Consider the following 25,892-nt stretch of genomic DNA (forward strand, 5'->3'; position numbering starts at 1 on the left):
CACAATTAGAATTTTCTTCTTTTTGTTTATTTGCAGCTATGCAAATCTGTATTTTTACATATGATATTTGAAGGTAAACTTAAGGGAGTTCGATAAGAAATGGTGTCCCTGGGATAGCAGAAGCTGAATTACAAAGTCCCAGTTTGAGCCCTGGTTCACACCGACAGCGTGAGGAAATCGTGCGAAAAGATTTCATTCCCGCATGTCAGTCCCGACTGCGGGGGGGAATTTCAGAGGCATCTGTGCAGGTTTCTGCACTGATGTCAATAAAAATTGCACCCCGAAGTCGCCAAAATGTAGTACAGAAACTACTTTTGGAAATTGTGGCGCTGCACCAATTAGAACGGTGCAATTGCCACCGATTTGTAAGATATCCAGTTATCTTGTAAGTGTCGCTTAGTTTGCACAATTTATTTAGTTCCAACGGTATTTCACTATCAGTTCCTTCTCTGTTTCCCTTTTTTGAGTATGGTCGATCCACTCTGAAATGTCCACAAGAATACCACTTCTATGGAGAGGCATCTGAGAATCTATTCCTCATATACCAGATCATTTAGATCACAGCGCTTTGACCCCAGGCTGCGAAGCTGAGGATCCATACATTTTGGTGAGTGGGGTCACAAGAGGGGAGTATTGCACTCGACACCTGCTATTTTTTGGAGCACTTATGCACTTTATTTTTGGAGCGCTCAGCACCTTGTAAATAGATTGTGTTATCCATTTATTTGTTTCATGTTACTCATGTGTTACTCATCGTTATTCATGTGTATCACATTGATATTTGTTTGATTGTATACCACTGCCAGTGTTCATTTACATTGTTTGGGTTTCCACATATATCCTGCAAGCACGGTTTATATATTAATGGATAGTAAATAAATAAATGTAGCGCTATGTGTAAAATTATCAATATATTTGTAATTTTACACATAGCGCTACATTTATTTATTTACTATCTATTTTGAAATTAGTGGTGTACCACTTGGAATGTATAGCAGCTGTGCACGTTTATTATTAGGTTATCTTATTTAAACATCACAATATTTTTTACTTGTAGCGCTGATTGTTTCATCTTATAATTTGCTGTTTATATATTAATTTCATTAATTTAGGTATAGGTTGGCTATAACTACAGATTAAATTTAAGCAGGAAAAACAAGGAAAATATATATTGAATGTAACTGTGACATTTTAAAATATAGAAACGGATCTAATGTTTCTCCAGTCAATGAGAACTTTGGAGGTACAATAGCACTAGTTCAAAATTGACTAATTTTGCTCTGGCCACAATGTGCTTTCTGCTTAATAATAAGCCACAGGCCTGCCCACACCACACGCTTCTTGGAAATTTATACACTCAGACTGTCAACCCTTCCATTCGTACAGTAGTATATATAAATACAGCATAAACCTGTCTGAGTTGTCTTGACTTTTTGCTGCGATGGGTTCGCTCATTTTCTTTCTTGTGGCTTGTCATATCCTCAGTATCTCAGGAGGTAAGTAACCTCATCTCTTATTTCGGTCCCTTTGAAGTGTAGAGGAAACTTTTCAAGAAATTATATTTTTATTTTTCATCATATCTAATGTTTCTTTTTTTTTTATCACTGGAATGTTCTGCTTTTGTCACATTTGTATATTACTTTTGTATACACTGCTGACTGGTGAGAAAGTAAAAGACCTAGGTATGTCCTTCAATACTAGTAATGAAGAAACTAACAATGTCATAAGCAGAATTAGTAAAGCTGGCCATATATTATACAATTTTCTTGCACAATTTTCCTTTAAATTTACCAAAACCGTATAATATGAGGTCAAACCTAAACACTTTCAATCTGTATGCAGTCAGGCAGGCCCTTGCACTACATAGTTGAAGGTAAATCTAAAGGAAATTGAATAAGAAAATTGTATAAGGTACAGTATGTTCAGCTTTAGTTCTAAGAAACTAATAATGTCATAAGTGAGAAACTAGTGATGTCATAAGTAGAACTAGTAAGTTCTGAGAAACTAGTAATGTCATAAGTGAGAAACTAGTGATGTCATAAGTAGAACTAGTAAGTTCTAAGAAACTAGTGATGTCATAGAAGGAGTCTGCTGTTTCCTAGTTGGAGTCCTGTGCTTTATGCAATCCAATGATTATACTGTACAGTGTTGGTTTGCAATAAATTTCATGCATCTGATTCCAAATTGCTTCATGGATTATACACAACCGATGAGTTTTATGCATTTTTATAATGAGCTGCAAACTGCACGGTATTCTAAGATTCCATTTATGTCAGTGCAGCCCATTCTTATTAAAAAAAGATGCATTGCAATAAGCTTTGAAAATAACCTGCACAATGCAACTTCAGGTGCCTTCCTCTGTAGTTTCTCATTTAATCAATTGTATGAAGACCTCCAGAAAGCATCTGAATCACAAGTGAGCATTTGTTATACTACACGCAATACTGCACTGTTTTCATCACATCTGGAGTGAATGAGCCCTAAGGGAAAACAGGTTAAAGTCATCCATGGCTGATCCTATGTCCAATGCAGCATCTAATGTGCACTTCTGCTATTTTGTATTGATGCTTGTGGTAAAACTTATGGGAGGAAAGCTGGGGCGCCGAAATCTTTCTGTAACGGTAATTTTACATAACTATATCATGGTAAAAAGTCAATGACAGGAAAAGGGTTCTTAGGAAAAACTATAGAGAACTAATGCACAATAATTAAATAACATACATGGCGAAATGTTGAATATCTGATTTAAGTTACTTCAGCAGAGGTTAGGGCATATAAGTCAAAAATGGCAAGCACACCAAAAAGAAACTCCTAAAGCGGTATTAGACCCAAATCCAAAATTATAATATATTGCAGCTTACCAATCAGATGTGGTGGCTGTATTTGTTTTCTTTCTTTTTTTTTTTTAGGCTTTTCTCCCTCTGTTTTTTATTTCAATGTATTTATTATTTTTAGCATAAGCATTTGGTACAGATCAAAAAGTGCACATTGCGGGTACAGAGAAAGTAAGCCCAATACATGGATCAACAATAAGGCAAACTGGTATCCAATAGACACTGTATAACGATCAGTGAAGATGTGACGTTGCTTGAATTTCCCCTCTGTTTTCACCTGGTGATCTGGACAGTAACACACCCCCTGTATTAGAGTGCCCCCACTCTGGATGAAGGAGCACAGGGGACACCTTTGGACAGCAGCATTGTCAGTCCAGGGGGAAGGTAGTGTTGGTGTAATGTAATAGCAGAGTTACTAAATTCCAGTTCACACTTTATAATCAGTTACAGCAGTTTTTTTCCCTTTTGGGATAATGGTTTTACATGAATAAATAAGAGTTGGCCATTGTAAGCTCCCCTGCTAGTGTTAAATGTCGTGTCTCATCCCTCTAACTGATACATTCTGCTGGAGAGCTTGTGCTTTTGAAAAATGACAGACTTACTGGCTGGATCACCAGATTCAAATAGAAGAAGGAAAGCCTAAGAAAGAAACCTAAAATGGCAATAACATCTAAGAATTAGTAAGCTGCAATATAATAAATTTTGCTTTTGGGTTTAAAAGAGGAGTATGTTTTTTTTTCCTTTTTAGTATCATACTTACCTAGGTGGATGCAGCATCAGTCCAATGCTGCATCTGTCCCCCGGCGCCTCTAACACTGAGAACCGAGCGATCGAACACCGCCGATCACTCAGTTCTCACAGCTCTGTGAGCAGAGAGCTGCTGACTGTCAGTCAGCGGCTCTCTGCTCTGCCACTCTGCGCTCATTGGAGCACTGGACTGTGGAGGGGGCGGAGCGACCACCTCAGGCTCTCAGTGGCTCACTGAGAGGCTGAGCTGGGTGCTGGTCCAGGGATCTGGGCAGATCCCGACTACATGGTGTTGATGACGCGGTGCCTGGACTCATACTGTGACGTCAGCAGAGAGCGCACTTCAGCACGCTCTCTGCTGAAAACGGTTCACAGGAATGCGAAACGGACTGCACTCCTGTGATCCATAGGAAAAGCCCATCCAAACAAGCTTTGGCTGAACTTCTTCTTTAATACCACTTTTAAAGCTCAGCTCTGGGAAAATGTAACATTATCACATGCAGTGGGGCTGCACCCTGCAAGGCTTAGTAGCTTGTTTTGTCCAGGGGAGAGGAGAAACAAGTTACTTACCTGATCCCGGTTGCGTCGCTAGGGGATGGCTTTTGGGGCTATAGCCCCGAATCTGGGGCCCACAGCCCCGAGTCTTGAAAACGGTTCACAGGAATGCGAAACGGACTGCACTCCTGTGATCCATAGGAAAAGCCCATCCAAACAAGCTTTGGCTGAACTTCTTCTTTAATACCACTTTTAAAGCTCAGCTCTGGGAAAATGTAACATTATCACATGCAGTGGGGCTGCACCCTGCAAGGCTAAGTAGCTTGTTTTGTCCAGGGGAGAGGAGAAACAAGTTACTTACCTGATCCCGGTTGCGTCGCTAGGGGATGGCTTTTGGGGCTATAGCCCCGAATCTGGGGCCCACAGCCCCGAGTCTCTGCAAGTGTCCCCAAGGGGAGCGGAGGCTCTCTGGGGACCCTGATGTAAGTGGGGGGGGCTCTCTGGGGACCCTGATGCAGAGGGAGGCTCTCTGGGAACCCTGATTTAAGGGGGAGGCTCTCTGGGGACCCTGATTTATGGGGGAGGCTCTCTGGGAACCCTGATGAAGGGGAGGCTCTCTGGGAACCCTGATGAAGGGGAGGCTCTCTGGGAACCCTGATGCAAGGAGGAGGCTCTCTGGGAACCCTGATGAAGGGGAGGCTCTCTGGGAACCCTGATGAAGGGGAGGCTCTCTGGGAACCCTGATGCAATGGGGAGGCTCTCTGGGAACCCTGATGCAAGAAGGAGGCTCTCTGGGAACCCTGATGAAGCAGAGGCTCTCTGGGAACCATGATGAAGGGGAGGCTCTCTGGGAACCCAGATGCAAGGGGAGGCTCTCTGGAAACTCTGATCAAAGGGGAGGCTCTCTGGGGATCCTAATGTAAGGGGGGCTTTCTGGGGACCCTGATGTAAGGGGGGGGGTCTCTGGGGATATATACACACACACGTATATTAGTTACATGTGTATGCCCGCCCAAGCGTATGACTTTCTTTACTACGTTGCTATGGGCTCTAGCCCCAGATCTTTTGTAGACGTAGCAACGCCCCTGCCTGATCCTCCTCTGACCTAGCAGATGGCGCTCCCTCATGCTGCAGCGAAGGACTGTCCCTCGGCATCAACATGTCCAAAGCAGGGCTATGGACCCTGCTTTGGTCTTAATGACATTAAGATCCTAGACCGCTAGAGCATGGGGGAGATGAGGCTGCGGGGACAAGTATGGTTGCCGGGAGGAGCGGAGGATTAAGTAAGTTCCCCTAGACCTAAACAAGCAATTAAAGACTGCATACCTGCTGCAACAGATCATTTTTAGTTGCCCCAAATTGGGTTTTAGATATTCACTGAGATCACAATAAGCAAACATACAGTAGAAACCACCATCACAGTATTACTGCATGCTTTGTAATCTGATACTTAGTGAATACAGTATTTGAGATTCTCATTTTGTTGTGCTGGCTATTTTTGCCTGTAGATGTGTCTCCCCTGGCCATGCACATGAGATCAGCCAGGAAGGATGAAGGTGCGGATTGGATGATATGTGAGGGGCACATAACCTGGCATGCACATGATTTTCTTGGGCTTTTTTCCAGTCGGCTTAGAAAGTCTCCGTACTCGGCCAGTTTACAAAGCATAAAAGTCAAAAAGTTGTTTCAAAAGAGCAAATCCCCTTAAAAGAAAAACTTCAATAGTTTTGATTCGGTTGTATTTAAATTTCATATATTATTTAACTGATATTTTGTGTTTTAATATAAACATATATTGTGTATTCCAATCATCAACTACCCTTTCAGTAAAATAATACTTTCTAAGACCCTTTTTACACTAAGGCGGTTTTCAGGCATTTTAACGCTAGAAATAGCGCCTGTAAAGCACCTGAAAACCTCCTCCCATTCACTTCTCATTGACTTTTCACACTGGGGCGATGCAGGAAGTTAGGAAAAGTCCTGCAAGCAGCATCTCTGGGGCGGTTTGGGAGCGCTGTATGCAGCGCTCCCAAAACGCCCTGCCCATTGAAATGAATGGCTAGCGCTTCCAAAGCTTCGGCCGCTAGCAGGGGTTAAAAGTGCCCCACTAGCAGTCAAAAAAGCTCTGCTTAAAAAGCGATAAAGCGCTGCTAAAACTAGCAGCACTTTACCGCTGACGCACGGGCGGCCCCAGTGTGAAAGGGGTCTAAGATTCATTTTGAACTTTCCTCCAGTTAGTCTGAGGTCATGTCACCATGTTCTTAATTTGGTTTCATATTGAAAAGACTGCCTTCCTGAACCTTATTCACCCCCTTGATGTATTTAAAGGTTTAAATAAGTATGAAACAATCTTTTGAATCAAGTGAACAAAAACACATGTTGACCCTGCCAGAAATGTTGTGTCCTTGTAATTTACTATGCACTGGAATGAAATATCAAGCAATGGGGTTGATTTACTAAAACTGGAAAGTGCAAAATCTGGTGAAGTTGTGCATGGTAGTCAATCAGCTTCTAACTTCAGCTTGTTCAATTAAGCTTTAACAAAAAATAAATAAACATTTGCTTTTTATTACAATCCTCATTTCAGACCCAGTAACATCATGACTCTGTCTATGTGCTTCTCTATGCAGTGCAGGAAAATCATGGCCATTGGGAGGGGCTAACAGGATGTTGTACTTTGCTTCTTGAAAATATCATAGCACCCTGCGTCAGTACTTCTCTCAAGAGCCCTCAGCCCTAATGCAAGCAGTGGGCTGGCTCTTGGGAGGAATTTTGCAAATATCAAAAGCCCTTGATGGGTGAATCTCAGTCTGGAGGAGCAGGTGTTCCCAGGCAAGTTTCATTGGCAAGCAGATTGCCCTAGATAACACTTACATGGGATGCTGAGCCTACATTATTTAAAGAACTGAAATCCAATGACTGAAAGAGATGGGCCAGGGACAGAAAGGAGGGGGAGGAAAGAGCTAGATGATGCTGGATGTCCTCCAGTCAGGAAATTAGGTTGATTCCATCTGACTTGCTGCAGCTTCTAATGCATACTGTAAAAGTCACAGTGTGTAGTGAAATCAGAGTAAACAATTGCAGTACAGAAGAGGAGCCTGTACAAATGCGCAAAAGGTTTAAAGTGGTTGTAAACTTCTAACACTAAAAATGATCCCTCTCTAGTGTATACTTGTCTCAATCCAAAGGACAAAGTGTAACTTCTCTATCATTGCTCTACTATCCGCATGACTCACTCCTAGCAGGTTAACCTCTTGGCACCGACAGTACGCTAATATGCAGCCTCTCAGCGGGTGGTCCTCAACACTGAGCGACCACATATTTGCGTACCCGAATGTAAATACAGCTCTGCCGAGAGCTTGTGCCCTGCGCGCTCGAGGCATAGTTACCTGCGGCTAACAAAGAGCTCCCAATCGCAAGTAGCATTCCGATCATGTAACCACTGTGACAGCCAATCACAGCGGTCACATGATCATAAACCCTGCCCCGCCTCCCAGCATCTGAAACCCCTTAAATGGCTGGGAAGCGCCAATGCCAAGGGGTTAAGCCTGTAGGCAGGTGCAGTTTACCCTCCCCTCTGTAGGTGGTGCTGTGTTGCTAACCACTGTACATGGGGAGGGGAGTATTAGAGGAACATTGTACCTCTTCAGACTCCATAGGTGTCACCAGGGGAGTAGCGGCCTAATTGGACACTGCAACACTGGATGACCTCAGAGGCTTTATTTAATGTGGACAGTGTTAATAAACAGCAGTGCCCGCTGTAGTTGGCATGCATTTGCAAAGTGGCTAAAGTAGAGACAAGTACCATGCTGGGTAGGGATAGCCAATTAGCGCTAGGGAAAGAGGAGGGACAGACTAGGAACACAGCTGTCTTCTCTGTTATCACCTGGTCTCCAGTGCCGTGACATAGGACTTACACTGTTCTTCTTGCACCTCCACCCTGCTTAACAGCCACCCTCAGGTGGAGGGCACAGGTGTAGCATCCAGATTGGCTACCCACAAGCATCTCAAACTCAATGAGAGGCTGACAGCTGCTGCGGCTGGATGGTGCACTTAGCGGTATGTATGTTTCAGGCAGCACAGTATGTGCCCGGGGACAAATGCCTCGAATGCAGACTGCTTGTGTTCCAGGCATTCACTCTTACGATAATTGGCAGTCTAGACAATCACTTTGGTTGCCCTGTGACCAGAAATCAATAATCATTATGGCCTTATCTTGACCACTGGAAGGGTTCAGTTTAGCAATTTTACTAAAATATGGAAAATTGTTATCCATACCTACTGTAATTCTCCATTTCTGAAGGCTCATCCTAAACTTTAGGGGCAGGGTCAACACAAAGGTAGGCTGCCATGATGAGCTCCAAGAAATAAAGTTTAGTTGTAAGAAAGTCCTTATTTTGATTTCAGGAGGACCTCAGCTATGGGGAAAGACTACAAGCATTGAACTTAAGCTGGCCATACACCTATAGATTATCTGCAGATTTTCTATGGTTAGATGGAAAAAGTGCAACAGATTTCTCCATGTTTGTTAAACTGTGTGGATGGAGGAATCTCCCACTTTTTTCCATCTAACTATAGAAAATCTGCAGATAATCTATAGGTGTATGGCCAGCTTTATTCTCTCTGGAGAGGAGAAGCTTGAGAGGGGATATGATATCAATGTACAAATACCATATTGGCGGCCCTAGCATAGGGAAAAAACAATTTAGTTGCAAGAGAAATGGTTTAATCATAAACGGCGTAGAGGGTTTTTTTTACTGTCAGAGCGGTAAGGATGTGGAATTCTCTTCCACAAGCGGTGGTTTTAGCAGGGAGCAACGATAGCTTAAAAAAACCATTAGATGGGCACCTCAACGACCACAACATACAGGGGTATACAATGTACTATTGACATAAACACACACATCACAGGTTGAACTGAATGGACTGATGTCTTTGTCAACCTCACCAACTATGTAACTATGTAAAATTTTGTAACGTGTAATGGTGGTAAGTGTTGTATAATAGTACCTGCCTTTAAGGCTCTTGCAATTTAAATCAGATGTGGATTTCTACTAGCCTATGAATTTAGTCTAAATGACTTTGTTATATTATCCCAAACCAGATGAGATTATTGGTGGAACAGAAGTCAGTCCTCATTCCATGCCCTATATGGCATTTCTGAAGTTTGACATAACGGGAAATACATATAAAAGATGTGGCGGGATCCTGATAAGTGAAGATGTTGTTTTGACGGCAGCTCACTGCAATGGCACGTACGTATGGGAACATTCATGTCATTAGGGTCTCATGTACAGAACTGTGTATGAAGAAAACCTGTGGGAGTGTAACATATACAAAGATCGGAAGCCACGCTTTATGGAGAAAATACATTAGTAGATATATAAAAAAAAACATTAACTAGAGAAGACACATTAGTATACCTTTTAATTATGTCATAGAAAACAGAAAACATACATTTTTATGATCTATGCCACAAGTTTTTTTATAGTAAAGTTATATTTTAGGATAGACAATCACTAAACTTTTAACACTTAAAGCAGTCAGATTCAACATGTTCTTTTTATATCTACATTTTTGATTTTTTTACAATTTTATTTATTTAGCTGTAAAGTAAATAACATACTGTATTTATTGATAATTAACCACTTCCCGACTAGCTCACATACATATACGTCGGTAGGTTGGCAGTCCTGCGCAAAATGACATACAGGTACGTTGGCAGGCACACGCGCACACTGCACAGTGGGGGGACCAGATGCGCGTAGCCCGTGATCGCGGGCACGAGAGACAGAACGGGCATCTGTGTGTGAAAACACATAAATCCCGGTTCTGTCAGGAGAGGAGAGGCACATCGTGTGTTCCTATTAGTTAAGAACAGCGATATGCTCCTCCTCTAGTCACTCCCATCCCCCCACAGTAAGAAACACTCACGAGGGAACACGTTTAACCTCTTGATCGCCCCCTAGTGTTAACCCCTTCCCTGCCCGTTTACACAGTAATTGGTGGCTATTTTTAGCTCTGATCACTGTATAAATGTCAATGGTCCCAAAAAAGTATCAAAAGTGTCCAATCTGTCTGCTGCAATGTTGCAGTCCCGATAAAAATCGTTGATCGTCGCCATTACTAGTAAAAAAAATAAATAATAAAAATGCCATAAATCTATCCCCTATTTTGTAGATGCTATAACTTTTGCGCAAACCAATCAATTTACGCTTATTGCGATTTTTTTTACCAAAAATATGTAGAAGAATATATATCGGCCTAAACTGATGAAGAAATTAGGTTTTTTTTAATGTGGGATATTTATTATAGCAAAAACTAAAAAATATTGTTTTTTTTCAAATTTGTTGCTCTTTTTTTTGTTTATAGCGCAAAAAATAAAAACCGCAGAGGTGATCAAATACTACCAAAAGAAAGCTCTATTTGTGGGAAAAAAAGGACGTCGATTTTGTTTGGGTACCATGACGCACGATTGTCAGTTAAAGCGACGCCTGGCCTGTTCAGGAAGGGGGCAAATCCTTCCGGGGCTGAAGTGGTTAATTAATCAATAATACAGTAATAATAGTATAAAAAAAAAGGAAATCTCTATTTAACAATTTGATGCTTTCTTAGGGCTTGCACATGCATGCAGCTAGCATAGCGATAAGTCATTGTCTTCTCACCGCCTTGTTTACTCTTAAAATGCCTGTGTGCATTGCATGCAGTTGCAGGGAAGTTGTGGCACACCCCCATTCGCTTGCTCAGGTTGCATTCAACAGTGATAACACCTACCAAATGTTAAATGCTGTTTAACTTTTGCCACAGCATGGGTACAGCCCTGAGTGACTGCATTGCTTTATTTAGATGGGTGATCAGGGGCAGTAAATACGCAGTAAAACTACGTGCTTTTATTGGACACTCGTGTGAATTAGTCCTTACCTTACTGTGCCGGCATCTTGTATTTCTTGCTACCATTTCAATTTAGTTTTAGTCATAGTCTTTTGACTAAAATGCCATTTTAGTTCTAGTCGAATTTTAGTCATCTGAATTGTTTTAGTTTTAACTTGACTAAAATAGTCTTTATTTCGTCAATGAAATGAACACTGCTTGCTACAGGGTGAATGTACCATTTGTACCAACTGTACATCTGCACAAAGATCCTCTTAGACCTATGGTGGCCATACACGCTTTGATAAATGATTGATTTTTGTTTCAGTCGATCTCTCTCAATAGGAATAATTGATATTTGGTTGACAACCCATTTGATCGATATGATACACACAGGAAAGTGGATTTCCATCAATTGTTGGAGGATACAATCAAAAGTTATTGATCACATCTTTGTTTTCCCCATGCAATTTCATAATTTGATTGAAATACAATTGAATTTGAATATTGAAATTGAATTAATAAACAAAGCATCTCAGAGTTCAATGAAACACGAATGATCATTTTCTGTCCTGAACGATCAACTCAGTTTGAATAAATTTTGATCTGAAGTCTAAATTAATGATAAGGGAAATGACACCCATTCAATTGTTTACACAGTCAAATCAAAGCATGTACTGTATGGCCACCACTAGAGGCTCATTTATACTAAACATTCAAGCAGGTGGTAGGACTTCTCCTGCCATCACAGACTGAACACTGCTCCTTTCTAGGACAGCTAAACGGTGGGAAAGGGGGTTCAGAATTCTTCATGATGCCCCTGCCATGCTCCTTATAATTGTAATATGCAAGTGCTGTTGGGCAAAGAGCATCTCCTTCATTCCCTACATCTTTATTGGTTGGAAGTAAAGGGGGTTTACTGTCTGACAGCAACTTGATCATTAGAACATTCATGGTATCACAAAAGCTATTCTTCATCTGCATCTATCCATCTGTCATGTATTTTCCCTGGGCAATAATTGAATTTGGGGGCTCTCAAAAAGTTGTCTTGCACATAGGCCCATTGGTGGCATACACTGGCACATAGACATCCACACACACACACTTGTACAGTTGCCTCAGCTGACTTTTTGAGTTTCCGTTAATGAATGGGGTTAGGAGATAGAAGGAGTGGAGAGAAAGAGCATTGTGACAGGTTACTGGGGAAGTAAGGAGGGGGGGTTATAATGATAAGGACTGGTTTCCTCATTTGTCTGATTAACTTTTCACCAGTCAACATCCAGCCTGTCCCCATACAGTCACCCACAGATCCATCTGACCCTGGCTCTTTTCTTTTAGTTACACTAGCATTTTTTTGTTTTTGCATTACAGAAATATGCAAGTAATATTGGGAGCCCATAATATTATATCCAAAGAAAATTCCTGGCAGGTAATAAAAGTTTGCAAAATACTCCCACGCCAACAACACAATAAACCTGGCAATGACATCATGCTGCTAAAGGTAAGTTCAGAGAAAATGTGGCTTTGTTGCCCAGTTATGCTGAAATGTTTGCTTAGTATGGTTTCGTAGATAGTTAAAGCTTTTCTGGGCACAGAAAAACAATATATTCCTCAATAGACACAGGGGATTTAATACTACTTTGTGTGCACCAAACACTTTTTCAAACCCAGATATTACTAAATAAAAGTAGCAGAGACATCATTACTGTGCTGTACATAGTCTGTGCAGAGAGTAGCCTGGAAGGGACCCTGAAGGTCCACCCATTACAGGCTGGTTGTAAAAAAACTACAGGAGGGGGCGGAGACAAGACCAGTCACCCTGCACAAGCAGAGAGAGCAGCAATGACCGGTCTCTATTACAGGAAGCTCCTGCCCAGAGGAAAAGTTTCACACTGGATTACTACACATATCTGCAAGAAATACGCAAAGCACACCAAGATAAGAATACAAATGCCTCCTGTATCTACACCATTTTGCTTATCGTGGAGTTTAGCTCTAATTTTCTAATGTGGAGCACCATTGCCATTTAAGCAATTATTAAAATGTCCTTTCTTGGGTAATGGCAATGAATAGCATAATATATGGTAGATAAACAAAATCATAAAGGTTAGGTTTATTCTTATTCAGTATCCCCATTTTTGGGTGAATAGCAAGCTAGGTGAATCACCCTGAGACTTCTTATCTCTTAGGGACTCTAAGATAATTGCTTTAGATTTATCATAACCACCCACTTACCATGACCATTACGGGATATTTGCCAATGAGTTTCCTTGATCTATCAATTTACATTATAGATAATGATTTAAAAAAATGAAGACTTCCCAGTGATATAAGACTGCTAAAGGTTCAAGTAAAGCTGGGAAGCTCAGTCTGCTAAGCAGTGGGAAATTGAATTAAAAATGTGCAGTTAAATAATTAAAAATATATATATATTTGGGTCTCATGATCATTAGAAAAAACATATAGCTAAAAAGGGTGCAAAAATATACATGGGTAACCATGTCAAGTAAAGCAAAACAAGTTTTGGCCTAGGTTCACATTGCTGTGGGTTACAAATTGTGAGTTCAGCTGAACTCGCACAATTTCAACCTGGCAAGGCAGTCCGACTTCAGTGCGGGTTCCTGCACAGATTTCTATACAAATCCCCCCCCAAAGTCGCCAAAAGTAGTACAGGAACTACTTTTGGGAATTGGATGTCAAATCACACCAATATGAACCTAGGCTTAATGACATATTTTAAAATCATGCAAATATCTTTATATAGACATGCTTATTAAAAAAATCTGTGGATCCATGTGATCCTAAAATCATCACCAATTTTATTCAATTAGCATATCTCACATGCAAGCTACTCATTCTGAAAAAATGAATTCAATGATAAACATCAAACCACTGACCTAGACCTTTCACATTACATAATATAATCTGATGACGGAGGCCTTTGGCAAAGAGTCCTTTCTTTGTCATCACGTTTCACGGATACCTTATTTAGGACAGAATGAGGACCAAACAAAGATAAAGCAATTTTACTAAACACAAAAATACTTAGAGTGCTTTCACACTCACAGCGCCCGGGTGTCGGCGGTAAAGCGGTGCAATTTTTAGTGTTGATTTACCGCCGTTTTAGCGGCACTATTCGGCCGCTAGCGGGGTGGTTTTAACCCCCCGCTAGTGGTCGAAAAAGGGTTAAATCGGTTAAAAAGGGTATGGCAGCGCTGCCCCATTGATTTCAATGGGCAGGAGCGGTGTATTCACCGCTCCTTCACCGCTGCAAAGAAGCTGCTGGCAGGACTTTTTGTGACGCCCTGCCAGCCCAGCGTCCCAGTGTGAAAGCACTCAGGCTTTTACACTGGGTTTGCAGCTGAGGCTTTTTTTTTTAGGCGCTTTTCAGGCGCTATTTTTAGCGCTAAAGTGCCTCAAAAACGCCTGTGTGGAATGGGTCTTAATTAAAAGTTGTACACTAATTAGTTATATACAGCTTTACAAACTGTATGTTTAAATATCACATACTTGAACATGAGAAAGATCCAAAAGTACACCGTGGCTGCACAATGCTGGGTAAAGCTACCCCTGGGGTGGACACGTGGGCAAGAGGAAGCCCCCTTAGGGCAGACCAAGCAAGGGAGAGAACCTCATCTGTGATGATGTATTCTACCTGGGCATAAGGTAAGAAAATGTAGAAAACTTTATTTGAACTTGTATAAAGTGTAATACATACTTCAAATCTAATAATAACTGACAATAGGCTCAACAGATGATGACGTGCTTCCAGCCAGAGTGCTCAATACTTCTCCTAAAGCCTTCAAGCCCAAAAATTCCATATATGTGTGATCTAGACATGTGCAATTCGTTTAGTTCTGAATTCTATTTTTAACGAATTTTGACAAATTCATTAATTCCGAAATTTCCGATTTTCTGAATTTTTCCATTTCCAAAATTTCCGAATTTACGAAATTCTGAATTTACGAATTTCGAATTTACGAATTTCCAAAATTCTGAATTTCTGAATTTCTGAATTTCGAATTTACGAATTTCCAAAAATTTGGAAATTCAGAAATTCGGAAATTCGGAAATTCAGAAATTTGAAATTTGGAAATTCAGAAATTCAAAATTTGAAAATTCGGAAATTCAGAAATTCGAAATTCGGAAATTCGAAATTTGGAAACTCGGAAATTCGAAATTCGGAAATTCGAAATTCGGAAATTCAGAAATTCGAAATTTGGAAATTCGAAATTCGGGAATTCGAAATTCGGAAATTCGGAAATTCAAAATTTCAGAAATTTGAAATTTGAAAATTAGAAATTTCGGAAATTAGAAATTTAGGAAATCCAAAAATAAGAATGAAAATCTGAAAATTCAAAAGAATGAAAATCTGAAAATTCGAAAACCCGAAAATCTGAAATAATAACTAACTAATAATAAATATTAAATTATAGGTATTTGAATTTCCTTTCAAATTTGGCTGTTAGTGAACATAACGAGTACGAATTTTTCCGAAGTTACAAATTATCTGAAATAACGAATGCCATATCTACACGAATGGAACGTAATGATCTAATAATAATAAATAACAATAATAATAATAAAACCTTTTTACTATTATTATGTATTATTAATTTGTTCCATTCCATTCGTTTAGATACGGCATTCGTTATTTTGGATAATTCATAACTTCAGATAAATTCGTACTCGTTATGTTCACTAACAGCCAAATTTGAAAGGAAATACCAATACCTATAATTTAAAAATTAGTTATTATTTCGAATTTTACTGATTTTCTTTAGTTTTTTCAGATTTTTGAATTTTCGGAGTTTCGAATTTTTGAATTTTCGAAAATCCAGAAATTCGGAATCCGAAAATTCGAAAATTTGGAAATTTTAAAATCCGAATTTTCGTTTCTCCGAATCTCAGAATTTCTGAAAAAAGCTAGAAAACGAATGAAACGAAAAAGAAAACAAACAAATGTTTTGTCAGTGCACATGTCTAGTGTAATCCACAATCTATAGGAATGGAATAATAGTAGCACAATTATATTTCCCCCATATCAAGGAGGAGATTTGCTATATTTAGTATTTGCTTAGCCCCATGTATGCTTGGGTCTAGGAATTGGCTACTCAGAGAAAAGCACTGTGAAAGACCAGGGTGAGAAGCACTCAAAAGGCCCAAGTATACTTTTAGCAGGGCTTCATGGGCATAGGCCATGCTACACTGTCTTTCTATTATAATGATTAGTTTAACTTCAGTACAGTCAGAATCACTTTGATAACAATAACAACCCTATTTTTTAAGCTTGTGTTGTTCTTGAATTGCTAATGCTAACTAATTAATTTCACCTTTGTATATTTGTGTTGCAGCTCAGAGAAAAAGCAGTGTTAAATCGATATGTATTACCACTGCCCATTAACCACAATGGAGGGAAGGTGAACCCTGGAAGCGTGTGCAGTGTAGCAGGTTGGGGCATATATAAAGATTATAACAAAGATGAGGCTCCAACATTAAGAAAAGTTGATGTAAAAGTGGTTTCAGCAGAAATATGTTCTAAGACATTCCCAAATATTGATGTGAAGAAATTTATCTGTGCTGGAGACCCACAAGAAAAAAAGTATGCATACAATGTGAGTATTATATTTTACTTTCCCTGGTTCCTCCATCCCCACCACTCCCAGCAATATGCTAATGATCTTTTAGTACATATCTTATTTTAGACCCAATGACATCATTGTGTCTCTGTGTTTCTCTATGTAAGATAGGCAGATCATAACTAGTGGGAGGGGCCAGCGGGGTGTTATACATAGCTGCTCAAACATCACATCACTCTGCCATAGTACTCCCAAGACCCTCAGCCCTGATGGAAGCAGTGGGTTAGCGCTTGGGAGGAGATATGCAAATATCAAAAAGGTCTGATTGGTGAATGTCAGTCAGGAGGTGTGGGAGTTTCAAGGCAAGCTGTACTTGCATGCAGACTGCGCTAGGTAATACCCACACATGACATTGAACCTTCATGACTGAAAGAACTAAAATCCAACAAATCAAAAGGGCAGGCCAGGGAGAGTAAAGCTGGGAAGGAAAGAGGTTAAAGATGCTGGATGTCCTCCAGCCAGGAAAGAGGAGGGCTCTATCCAACTTGCTTATATAAAGCTCACAGTGTGCAATGAAATCACAGTAAGTAATTTCAGTATAAGTGAGGAGCCTGTGCAAGACTGATGGTAAGGCTGGAGTTCAGCTTTAAGAATACAAAGTGCCTGCATACCAAGACCTAAAGTGTATTTCCACTTTTGCAGCCAAATTGGGATATTACCTACTTTATAGTGATTGTAAAGGTTTTTTTTTTAAATAACAAACATGTCATACTTACCTGCTCTGTGCAAGGATTTTGCACAGAGCAGCCCTAATCTTCCTTTTCTGGGGTGCCCCGACGGCGCTTCTGGCTCCTCCCCTTCATCGGGTGCCCCCACAGAGAGCCGTTTTTATGGGGGCACCCGTGCGGGTGCGCTCACGAGTCCCACTGCTGCGTCCGTTGACACAGAAAGCAGGACTCGGCTCGCCTCCGGCTCCCGTGTCACTGGATTTGATTGACAGCAGCGGAAGCCAATGGCTCCTGCTGCTATCAATCTATCCATTGAGGACCTGAGACAGTGGCTGGAGCAGCTGGATTGTGCTTGTCACTGGAACGATTGGGTTCAGGTTAGAAAAGGGGGGGTCTGGGGGTAGCTGAAGCACAGAAGGTTTTTCACCTTAATGTATACTATGCATTAAGGTGAAAAACCATGAGACTTTACAATCCCTTTAAATTTGTTACACTTTCATAGCATACCCTAAAAAATATTTAAAAACTGTAGCTTACCTTTTTTAGATGCTCTATTCTGGACCCTCCAGCACTGTAAAATCATATGTAGTTCTCTTTGTTCATGAGGGGGCTTCGTAGCGGTATTAACCATGATTAACCCTGTCTGTACAGTGCAGGCAGGTCTTCATTATCACTTGTAACCAGATTTGAATGACTGTCTATCCTAAAAACTGGTTTAGAAGTTGTGTTAATGAGAGGAGACTCAGTGGGGGAGATTTACTAAAACTGGAGCACTCAGAATCTGGTGCAGCTGCGCATGGTAGCCAATCAGCTTCTAGCTTCAGTGTGTTCAATTAAGCTTTGGCTATAAACCTGGAAGCTAATTGGTTTCTATGCAGAATTTCACCAGAACTAGAGAGTGCACTCTCTAGTTTTAGTAAATAAACCCCAGTCTGTCCTTAGGACATACTTACTCAAACTTACACTTGTTCAAAAATCCTTCTAAAAAAAAAAAATGTAGGCATGCCGTGTGAATGGGAACACAAAACAACCATGTAGTGGGGTTTTCTCAAATTTGACTGCAAAAGTGGAACTATGCTTTAAAGGAGGCAAGATTTTTAGGTCAGCAACAGAATGCTTTTTGTGTCTTTTTTTTTACATGACTTTCTTATGTAGATCTCAAGGTAGAAAGCATTTGGTAAATTTTACAACAGTAATACATTCTTACACTACTACTGATATGAATAGATATGCATTAGCCAGAAAGCATATCTATTTTATTTTTAATGGTTATGGGAATATTTAATATGCACACATATCCCTATCATCTGTGTAGCCATTAGCTAGACTCTTAAAGATGACATACTTTTAGTTCCCTGTACCTGATCTCTTTTAGCAAATTGCCGAACCATTAGCAATAGACCCTCTGTAAATTACCCTCTAAATCAATTAGGAACAGAGTCGCTTTTTTTTCAAGCAACTTTCTTCTAAACAGCTCACGGACAATGAGCAAAATGGACAGTTTCTGCTTTGGCCAAATTTTGCCAAAAACAAAATGGTAATTTTACAGCCAAATCACTTCGTCCATCCCTTTAATAAACAAACCACCGCACAGTTCAGTCATGTCTTCTAATAATCCCATCCAGCATTGATATTAAAGCATACCTAGCAATCCAGGGGAATATTGAACATATCAAATCTCATGAGAGGACACTACAACAAAGTGCTGGGAGCATCTTCTCAGCAAGATTTGGAGTCTCCTTCATTCCTCAGATCTCCCCTGAAGGGACAATAGGTAGAAGTCATAGAAAACATGTACATTTTTTGGGTAACTTTTACCCCTATAGTTTTTTTTTTTTAATGCTGCTTTTTTCAAAGATGGGAAGGTCACTTTAAAAGTGGACCTTGCATTTTAGGTGCAAGGTCCCCTATAAAAAGCCAAATCTGCTGGTGTGTGACCAGCTTAGTCAGGCAGGATTCCCATTTCAAGTTGTCTGTAGTTTGTATTTAGACTGTACATGCCACTGGCTGATTATTTTACTTTCTTATAATAAACATTAGAAATGTATTCAAGTTGCTACATATATTTTAATTCATGATAACCGATAATATTTTGTTTATACAGGGTGATTCTGGTGGTCCTTTATTCTGTGGCATGGACCTTCAAGGAATTGTACATGGTGGAGACAAACCACCTACTGGCTTGTACACTAAAGTCTCTTCCCATGCTAAATGGATCAAACAAACCATACGCACAATGAAGTGCAAGAAATAGGTGTGACATACATGTATAGGCAGATGTTTACTAAAGAAGCAAGAGCATTAATGCATTAAACCTGGAACATGTGAATTTGATAAGATTTTGACTAGCATTAATGTGAGTTGCTGGATATCAATGTGTACTATGGTCTTTACAAATATTCTGAGTATGAACTATATAAATACATATTAAACTATTTGATAATATTGTATATAAAGAACCTCTGAAGCTAAATAAATGCATTGAAATTATACATACACAGTGTCATTGTTTTTTTACTTGTATAATACACAACTCTACTTACAATAGCACACTGGATTATATATACATTCAATGTATTTTCTAACCAATTACATTCTCACCACAATATTAATTTATGCCATTAGTCATGCTGTGGTTACCATGAGCTTGAGAAGTATTTCATTCACCTTTATGGCGACAGCATGTCAGTATACCTTCAAATGTATCTCCAGTTATTGTCCAACAAATTTTCCAGCTATTTTCAACAATTATTTTCCAATATTTAAATAAAATACTGTAGCACAAATAAATGTTGATAACCAAAAGGGTATAAATAACCAGGCTATAGTGATAAAGCAAGCCCTAATTAGTCTTGAACAGTTCAAGCAATGTCTATGGGAGCCATAGGCATATGGGTATCGATAGGCCTGGAAATGTCATCAAATTATGGTCACACAAAGAAGCGAATACAGCACCATCATCCAGATGTTGGGAAAAAATCCATCTGCCGTAGGAAGCATAAGCACAGAGCACAGGGTGGTGTCAGTAAAATAAAACATTTTAATTAACAATAAAAATAATATCCACTTAAAATTAGTCCATGTATGTCAGTGATCCCAATTCCTTGGGGTTCTTTTTTACAAGTGAGCTTTGATGGGCATTTAATAACACCTAAGAACCATTTTAAGCCTACTTCCAGCAATTCTTACCCACATTCAGCTGTCACCATCCCAAGAGTCAAACATAACTAAGAGCCAACTTTGTAGACTGAAGAGATATGGCACATTATGCTGAAAAAAGGTAACATAATAATAAGGAATTTTTTAGATAAAAGTTACCCTTGAGAATTTTTTACCACAGAATAACATGAGTGAATTGGAGGATAAAACACATTGGAGTTGATATACTAAAACTAAAGAACGCAAAATGTGGTGCAGCTGTGCATAGTAGCCAATCAGATTCTAACTTCATCTAGTTCAATTAAGCTTTGGCAAAAAAAATTGGAAGCCGATTGGCTTCTTTGCAGAGCTGCACCAGATTTTGCACTTTCCAGTTTTATTAAATCAACCCCACTATAACATAAAATGTATCAAACAATTCCATAGTAAGTAAAAGTGTATGAGAAAAATTCTGATCAAACACTGGCTTACCACAGGATCCCAAACTAGGCTCTGTCCTACCCCCCAAAAATAAGGTTTGCCTATCATAAGGCCCCTAACATTAAGAGCAGAGTCCCTAGTAAATTGAAAAAGCAAAATAAGAATGGTTGTCCTGGAGGTAGCTTTCTGTTCAGGAACTTTGTAGGTATGTTCCAGTGCAGGAAAGGGAAGTGTTGACCTGTCAGTTCATTACGCATGGACAGAACTCATTTTTGGCCAATGATAACACATACCAAATCTCAACATTCTACAACTGTTCCACTGAATTCATTGTTTTTTTTTTTTTGTCTCTCATGTCCCTGTGGACTACTCTTTGTAGGGCGTACAATTAGGACTCTCCATAGTCACTTTGGTAAGCACCGCAGAATGATAAAACAAGGCATTTGTGACCATAGTATGCCTAGACACTCTGGAGAAAAGCATCATGGTTCCACAGAGGGACTAAAAGTGTGGGTTGCAAAGGCAGACGTTAGGAGTTATCCTATGAGTTAAAGTGTTTTTTACCCTAACATTTCATATTCTTGATATGTACCTGCTTTACCATGTACTTGTAAGCAAAAGTATCCTGTTCCCTTTGTATGTCTTCCTTTGTGTGGAATCCCTGGTGTTTCTGCTAGTCCCTCTACTTTACTATAAAAAACTGACCATACTAAGCAGAACATACTGTGGTCAGTTCTCTAGCTATGCTGGGAACTCAGCCTGCTCTCCTCCAATGATCAGACTTGTTTTGACACGACGCGCCCCCCCTGCAAGCTTTTCACTGTGATGATCAGTGTACTGTTGCTTCTCTTCCCTCCAGCTCTTTTATGCAGAGTATGTGATCACTTATAAAAAAAAGGGGGGGAGGTATTGATGATGTTTTTTATTATCTATACACAAATGTTTTGCCTTTCATTTCTATTTTAAACTGAAAGGGTTATTTTACAAGGTGATCGATTACAATCACTTTAAGAAACAACGTGATGATACTTCTCATATGTATGTTCCATTATTGTTGCTTCAAATATTTGTAAGAAAACCTTTTTTTCAATAAAAAAAAGTTTGCATGAAAAAAAAAAAAAAAAAAGAAAGAAACAATGTGAAAAGAGACATTTTGGATTTAAAAATGTAAACCATTTCTCCTAAAGAGCTCAGTGAGGAAATAGAGAAAAATACAATAAAACAGTAAATTCCTGACTTTGTATGACTCGTGCCATTGAGGTGCTTTTGTTTTGCATCCTTTTAGGACCCATGATCTTCCTTTCTTTTTCTTTTTTAATCTGCTATATAAAAAGATACATTGTTTCAGAATGTTATTACATTTTTGTTACAATTGTTTTCTTCATGAGAATACTTACAGTACTTTTATATTTAGCATTGTTCCATACTCCCTCTACTGGCCATATTTAAAATATGTCTTCTGATACCTATGACTTTGCCACTGATGTTTTCTTGATGTTTCAGTATTATCTATATATTTATATAATTATAATTCACATTTTGTTTGTTATATATACAGTATCTCACAAAAGTGATTACACCCCTCACATTTTTGTAAATATTTTATTATATCTTTTCATGTGACAACACTGAAGAAATTACACTTTGCTACAATGTAAAGTAGTGAGTGTACAGCTTGTATAACAGTGTACATTTGCTGTCCCCTCAAAATAACTCAGCACACAGCCATTAATGTCTAAACCGCTGGCAACAAAAGTGAGTACACCCCTAAGTGAAAATGTCCAAATTGGGCCCAATAAGCCCTTTTCCCTCCCCGGTGTCATGGGACTCATTAGTGTTACAAGGTCTCAGGTGTGAATGGGGAGCAGGTGTGTTAAATTTGGTGTTATCGCTCTCACTACTTTACATTGTAGCAAAGTGTAATTTCTTTAGTGTTGTCACATGAAAAGATATAATAAAATATTTACAAAAATGTGAGAGGTGTACTCACTTTTGTGAGATACTGTATATCCTTAACTAATGTACTACTATAGTCCAGGTATATTACTAGATTATAGTCCAGGTATATTTTATATTGTTTTATAGTATTTTATATTGTTGTACATTTCCTCTACTCTGGAAAACATTCTTTATTATTTTATAATAGTGGGGACTATGCCACCCCCACCATGTTCTTTTACTGTTTTATTACTGTTTTTAGTCCTTGCACATATCTTTTATCATGATATTTTACAAGTTCATTATAGCACTGTGGTGGGGATTGTGGTCTGCTCCCTCCAGTGCTCATATATTCTTTTTTTTGTTTAACCGCGTGCCGACCAGCCGCCGTCATTATACTGCGGCAGGTCGGCACAATCCCGCGAGCCGTCGGCTCCTTTAAGCGGGATAGCAGGCGCAGCGCTCCGCCAGAGGCACGCGCATGCATCCGCTGCACTGCAGGTACCTGGTTAGTGAGCTCCGGCTCGGGGGCCACTGATAGTGAGACAGTGTTGTAGGAGGGCTGGGTGATGTCATAGTCTGGAAAAAACATTTGCTAATGTCGGAAAAATAAAAGTAGCGCTAATGTAAATTTTTACGCCACAAAACAGCACAAACATGGCACTAAAGAAACACACTTGAGTTTATATTTGTGCTGATTGTAGGGGGGAAAAGCAGGTGGGGTTTGATTTAAAAGAAAAAAACTGTTATAACTAAAAAAAAACATAACAGCACAAATAAAAATTTTAGCAGCACAAACCAGCACAAACATAGCACTAACCAACGAGACCAGTTTTGTGTCTTTTGGGTGTTGTAGGGGGGCTGAGTGACTTTTGGTTACCTAATAAATCATTAATAACGCAAAAATCATAGAGGATAGAACAGATATATAAACAGCACAAACCAGCACAAACGCAGCACTATCCAACCATCCCAGTTTTGTGTAATTTAGCTGTTGTAGGGGGGGTAGATGATGTCATATTCTGGAAAAAACAATTGCTAATATCTTAAAAATAAAAGCAGAACAAATGTAAATTTTTACAGCACAATACAGTCAATAACGTTATGGACCAAATGGTTCCTGAGGGAGGATCATTAGGAAATACTGGCCTATTTTGAAGTCAGATAGGGTTTTATCAAAGATTCTTCCTAAAAAAACAAGATTTGTGTACAAAAGAGCCCCCACCCTCAGGAACCATTTGGTCCATAATGTTATTGACCCTCCAAAGGCTGTGAAATTATTTTCAGAAATTAAGGTTTTTTAAAGGTATCAAAAATGCCTACCTTGTAGAGTAAGCAGGAAACAACCGAGGAAAAAAGAATCCTTTAGGTCTAGGACCAACCATAAGGAATACCAAATCAGAGAGCTTATTACATGCAATAGCACGCATGTTCCGTATGTTATTGAGTGTCCTTGCCGCTTACAGTATGTAGGCAGAACCACCAGACCGCTTTTTGTAAGGATTAGGGAACACATTAAAAACATAAGAAAAGGTTTTCCTAAACACAATCTCTCGAGGCATTTTAAGGAAGTACACCAAAGGGACCCCACAGGATTAATTTTCTATGGAATAGATTTAATTAAAGACCATTGGAGGGGTGACAACAAAAAGATACGGGTGTCACAGAACGAGACCAATTGGATATATAGTTTAGGGTCTTTAGTGCCTGGGGGCCTTAATGTTGATATTGACCTCAACTGTTTTTTATCTAATTTCTAAAGTTTTTTCGGATATATATTCTACCATTTATGGTCCTCTTAATCTGCTAAAACTGTTTAGGATTTTTGCCATTGCTAACTGCTCTGGATTGCGGGGGTTATTGTTGGTCTCATCATTCCTAGAGCAGTCTGTTTTCATATATTTTTATGAGTATATTGTGCTAAATTAGTTCACTAACTAATTTGATGCAGAATTTTGGAAAATGTATATTTACAGTGGGGACGGAAAGTATTCAGAGCCCCTAAAAATGTTTCACTCTTTGTTAACCACTTCAGCCCCGGAAGGTTTTACCCCCTTCCTGACCAGAGCACTTTTTACAATTCGGCACTGCGTCGCTTTAACTGCTAATTGCGCGGTCATGCAATGCTGTACCCAAACGAAATTTGCGTCCTTTTCTTCCCACAAATAGAGCTTTCTTTTGATAGTATTTGATCACCTCTGCCGTTTTTATTTTTTGCGCTATACACGGAAAAAGACCGAAAATTTTGAAAAAAAATGATATTTTCTACTTTTTGTTCTAAAAAAAATCCAATAAACTCAATTTTAGTCATACATTTAGGCCAAAATGTATTCGGCCACATGTCTTTGGTAAAAAAAATGTCAATAAGTGTATATTTATTGGTTTGCGCAAAAGTTATAGCGTCTACAAACTAGGGTACATTTTCTGGAATTTACACAGCCTTTAATTTATGACTGCCTATGTCGTTTCTTGAGGTGCTAAAATGGCAGGGCAGTACAAAACCCCCCCAAATGACCCCATTTTGGAAAGTAGACACCCCAAGGAATTTGCTGAGAGGCATGTTGAGCCCATTGAATATTCATTTTTTTTGTCCCAAGTGATTGAACAATGACAAAAAAAAAAAAAAAAAAAAAAAATTACAAAAAGTTGTCACTAAATGATATATTGCTCACACAGGCCATGGGCATATGTGGAATTGCACCCCAAAATACATTTAGCTGCTTCTCCTGAGTATGGGGATACCACATGTGTGAGACTTTTTGGGAGCCTAGCCGCGTACGGGGCCCCGAAAACCAATCACTGCCTTCAGGATTTCTAAGGGCGTACATTTTTGATTTTACTCCTCACTACCTATCACAGTTTTGAAGGCCATAAAATGCCCAGATGACATAAAACCCCCCCAAATGACCCCATTTTGGAAAGTAGACACCCCAAGCTATTTGCTTTGAGGCATGTTGAGTCCATGGAATGTTTTATATTTTGACACAAGTTGCGGGAAAGTGACAAATTTTTTTTTTTTTTTTTTTTTTTGCACAAAGTTGTCACTAAATGATATATTGCTCACACAGGCCATGGGCATATGTGGAATTGCACCCCAAAATACATTTAGCTGCTTCTCCTGA

The 25,892-nt window shown here is 39.4% G+C and overlaps 1 protein-coding gene across 3 annotated transcripts; it reads left to right on the forward strand.

Moving 5' to 3' along the window:
• The first annotated feature begins 251 nt into the window (after positions 1–251).
• Positions 252–19,745, forward strand: LOC141145351 (mast cell protease 1A-like). 3 transcript variants are annotated; one of them, XM_073631970.1, is made up of 5 exons: positions 252–607; positions 9,181–9,331; positions 12,318–12,447; positions 16,301–16,561; positions 19,358–19,745. In XM_073631970.1, the coding sequence occupies exons 2-5, from the start codon at positions 9,219–9,221 to the stop codon at positions 19,505–19,507; spliced, it is 654 nt and encodes a 217-aa protein (XP_073488071.1). In that variant the 5' UTR covers positions 252–607; positions 9,181–9,218; the 3' UTR covers positions 19,508–19,745. The 3 variants fall into 3 exon arrangements, with proteins under 3 accessions (XP_073488071.1, XP_073488053.1, XP_073488062.1); XM_073631952.1 differs by lacking the exon at positions 252–607 and adding an exon at positions 1,362–1,496; XM_073631961.1 differs by lacking the exon at positions 252–607 and having other exon boundaries at positions 9,153–9,331.
• Positions 19,746–25,892: the final 6,147 nt, after the last annotated feature.

The sequence above is a fragment of the Aquarana catesbeiana genome, linkage group LG01 (assembly GCF_042186555.1).
Source record: "Aquarana catesbeiana isolate 2022-GZ linkage group LG01, ASM4218655v1, whole genome shotgun sequence".
In the NCBI taxonomy this organism is placed as follows: domain Eukaryota; kingdom Metazoa; phylum Chordata; class Amphibia; order Anura; family Ranidae; genus Aquarana; species Aquarana catesbeiana.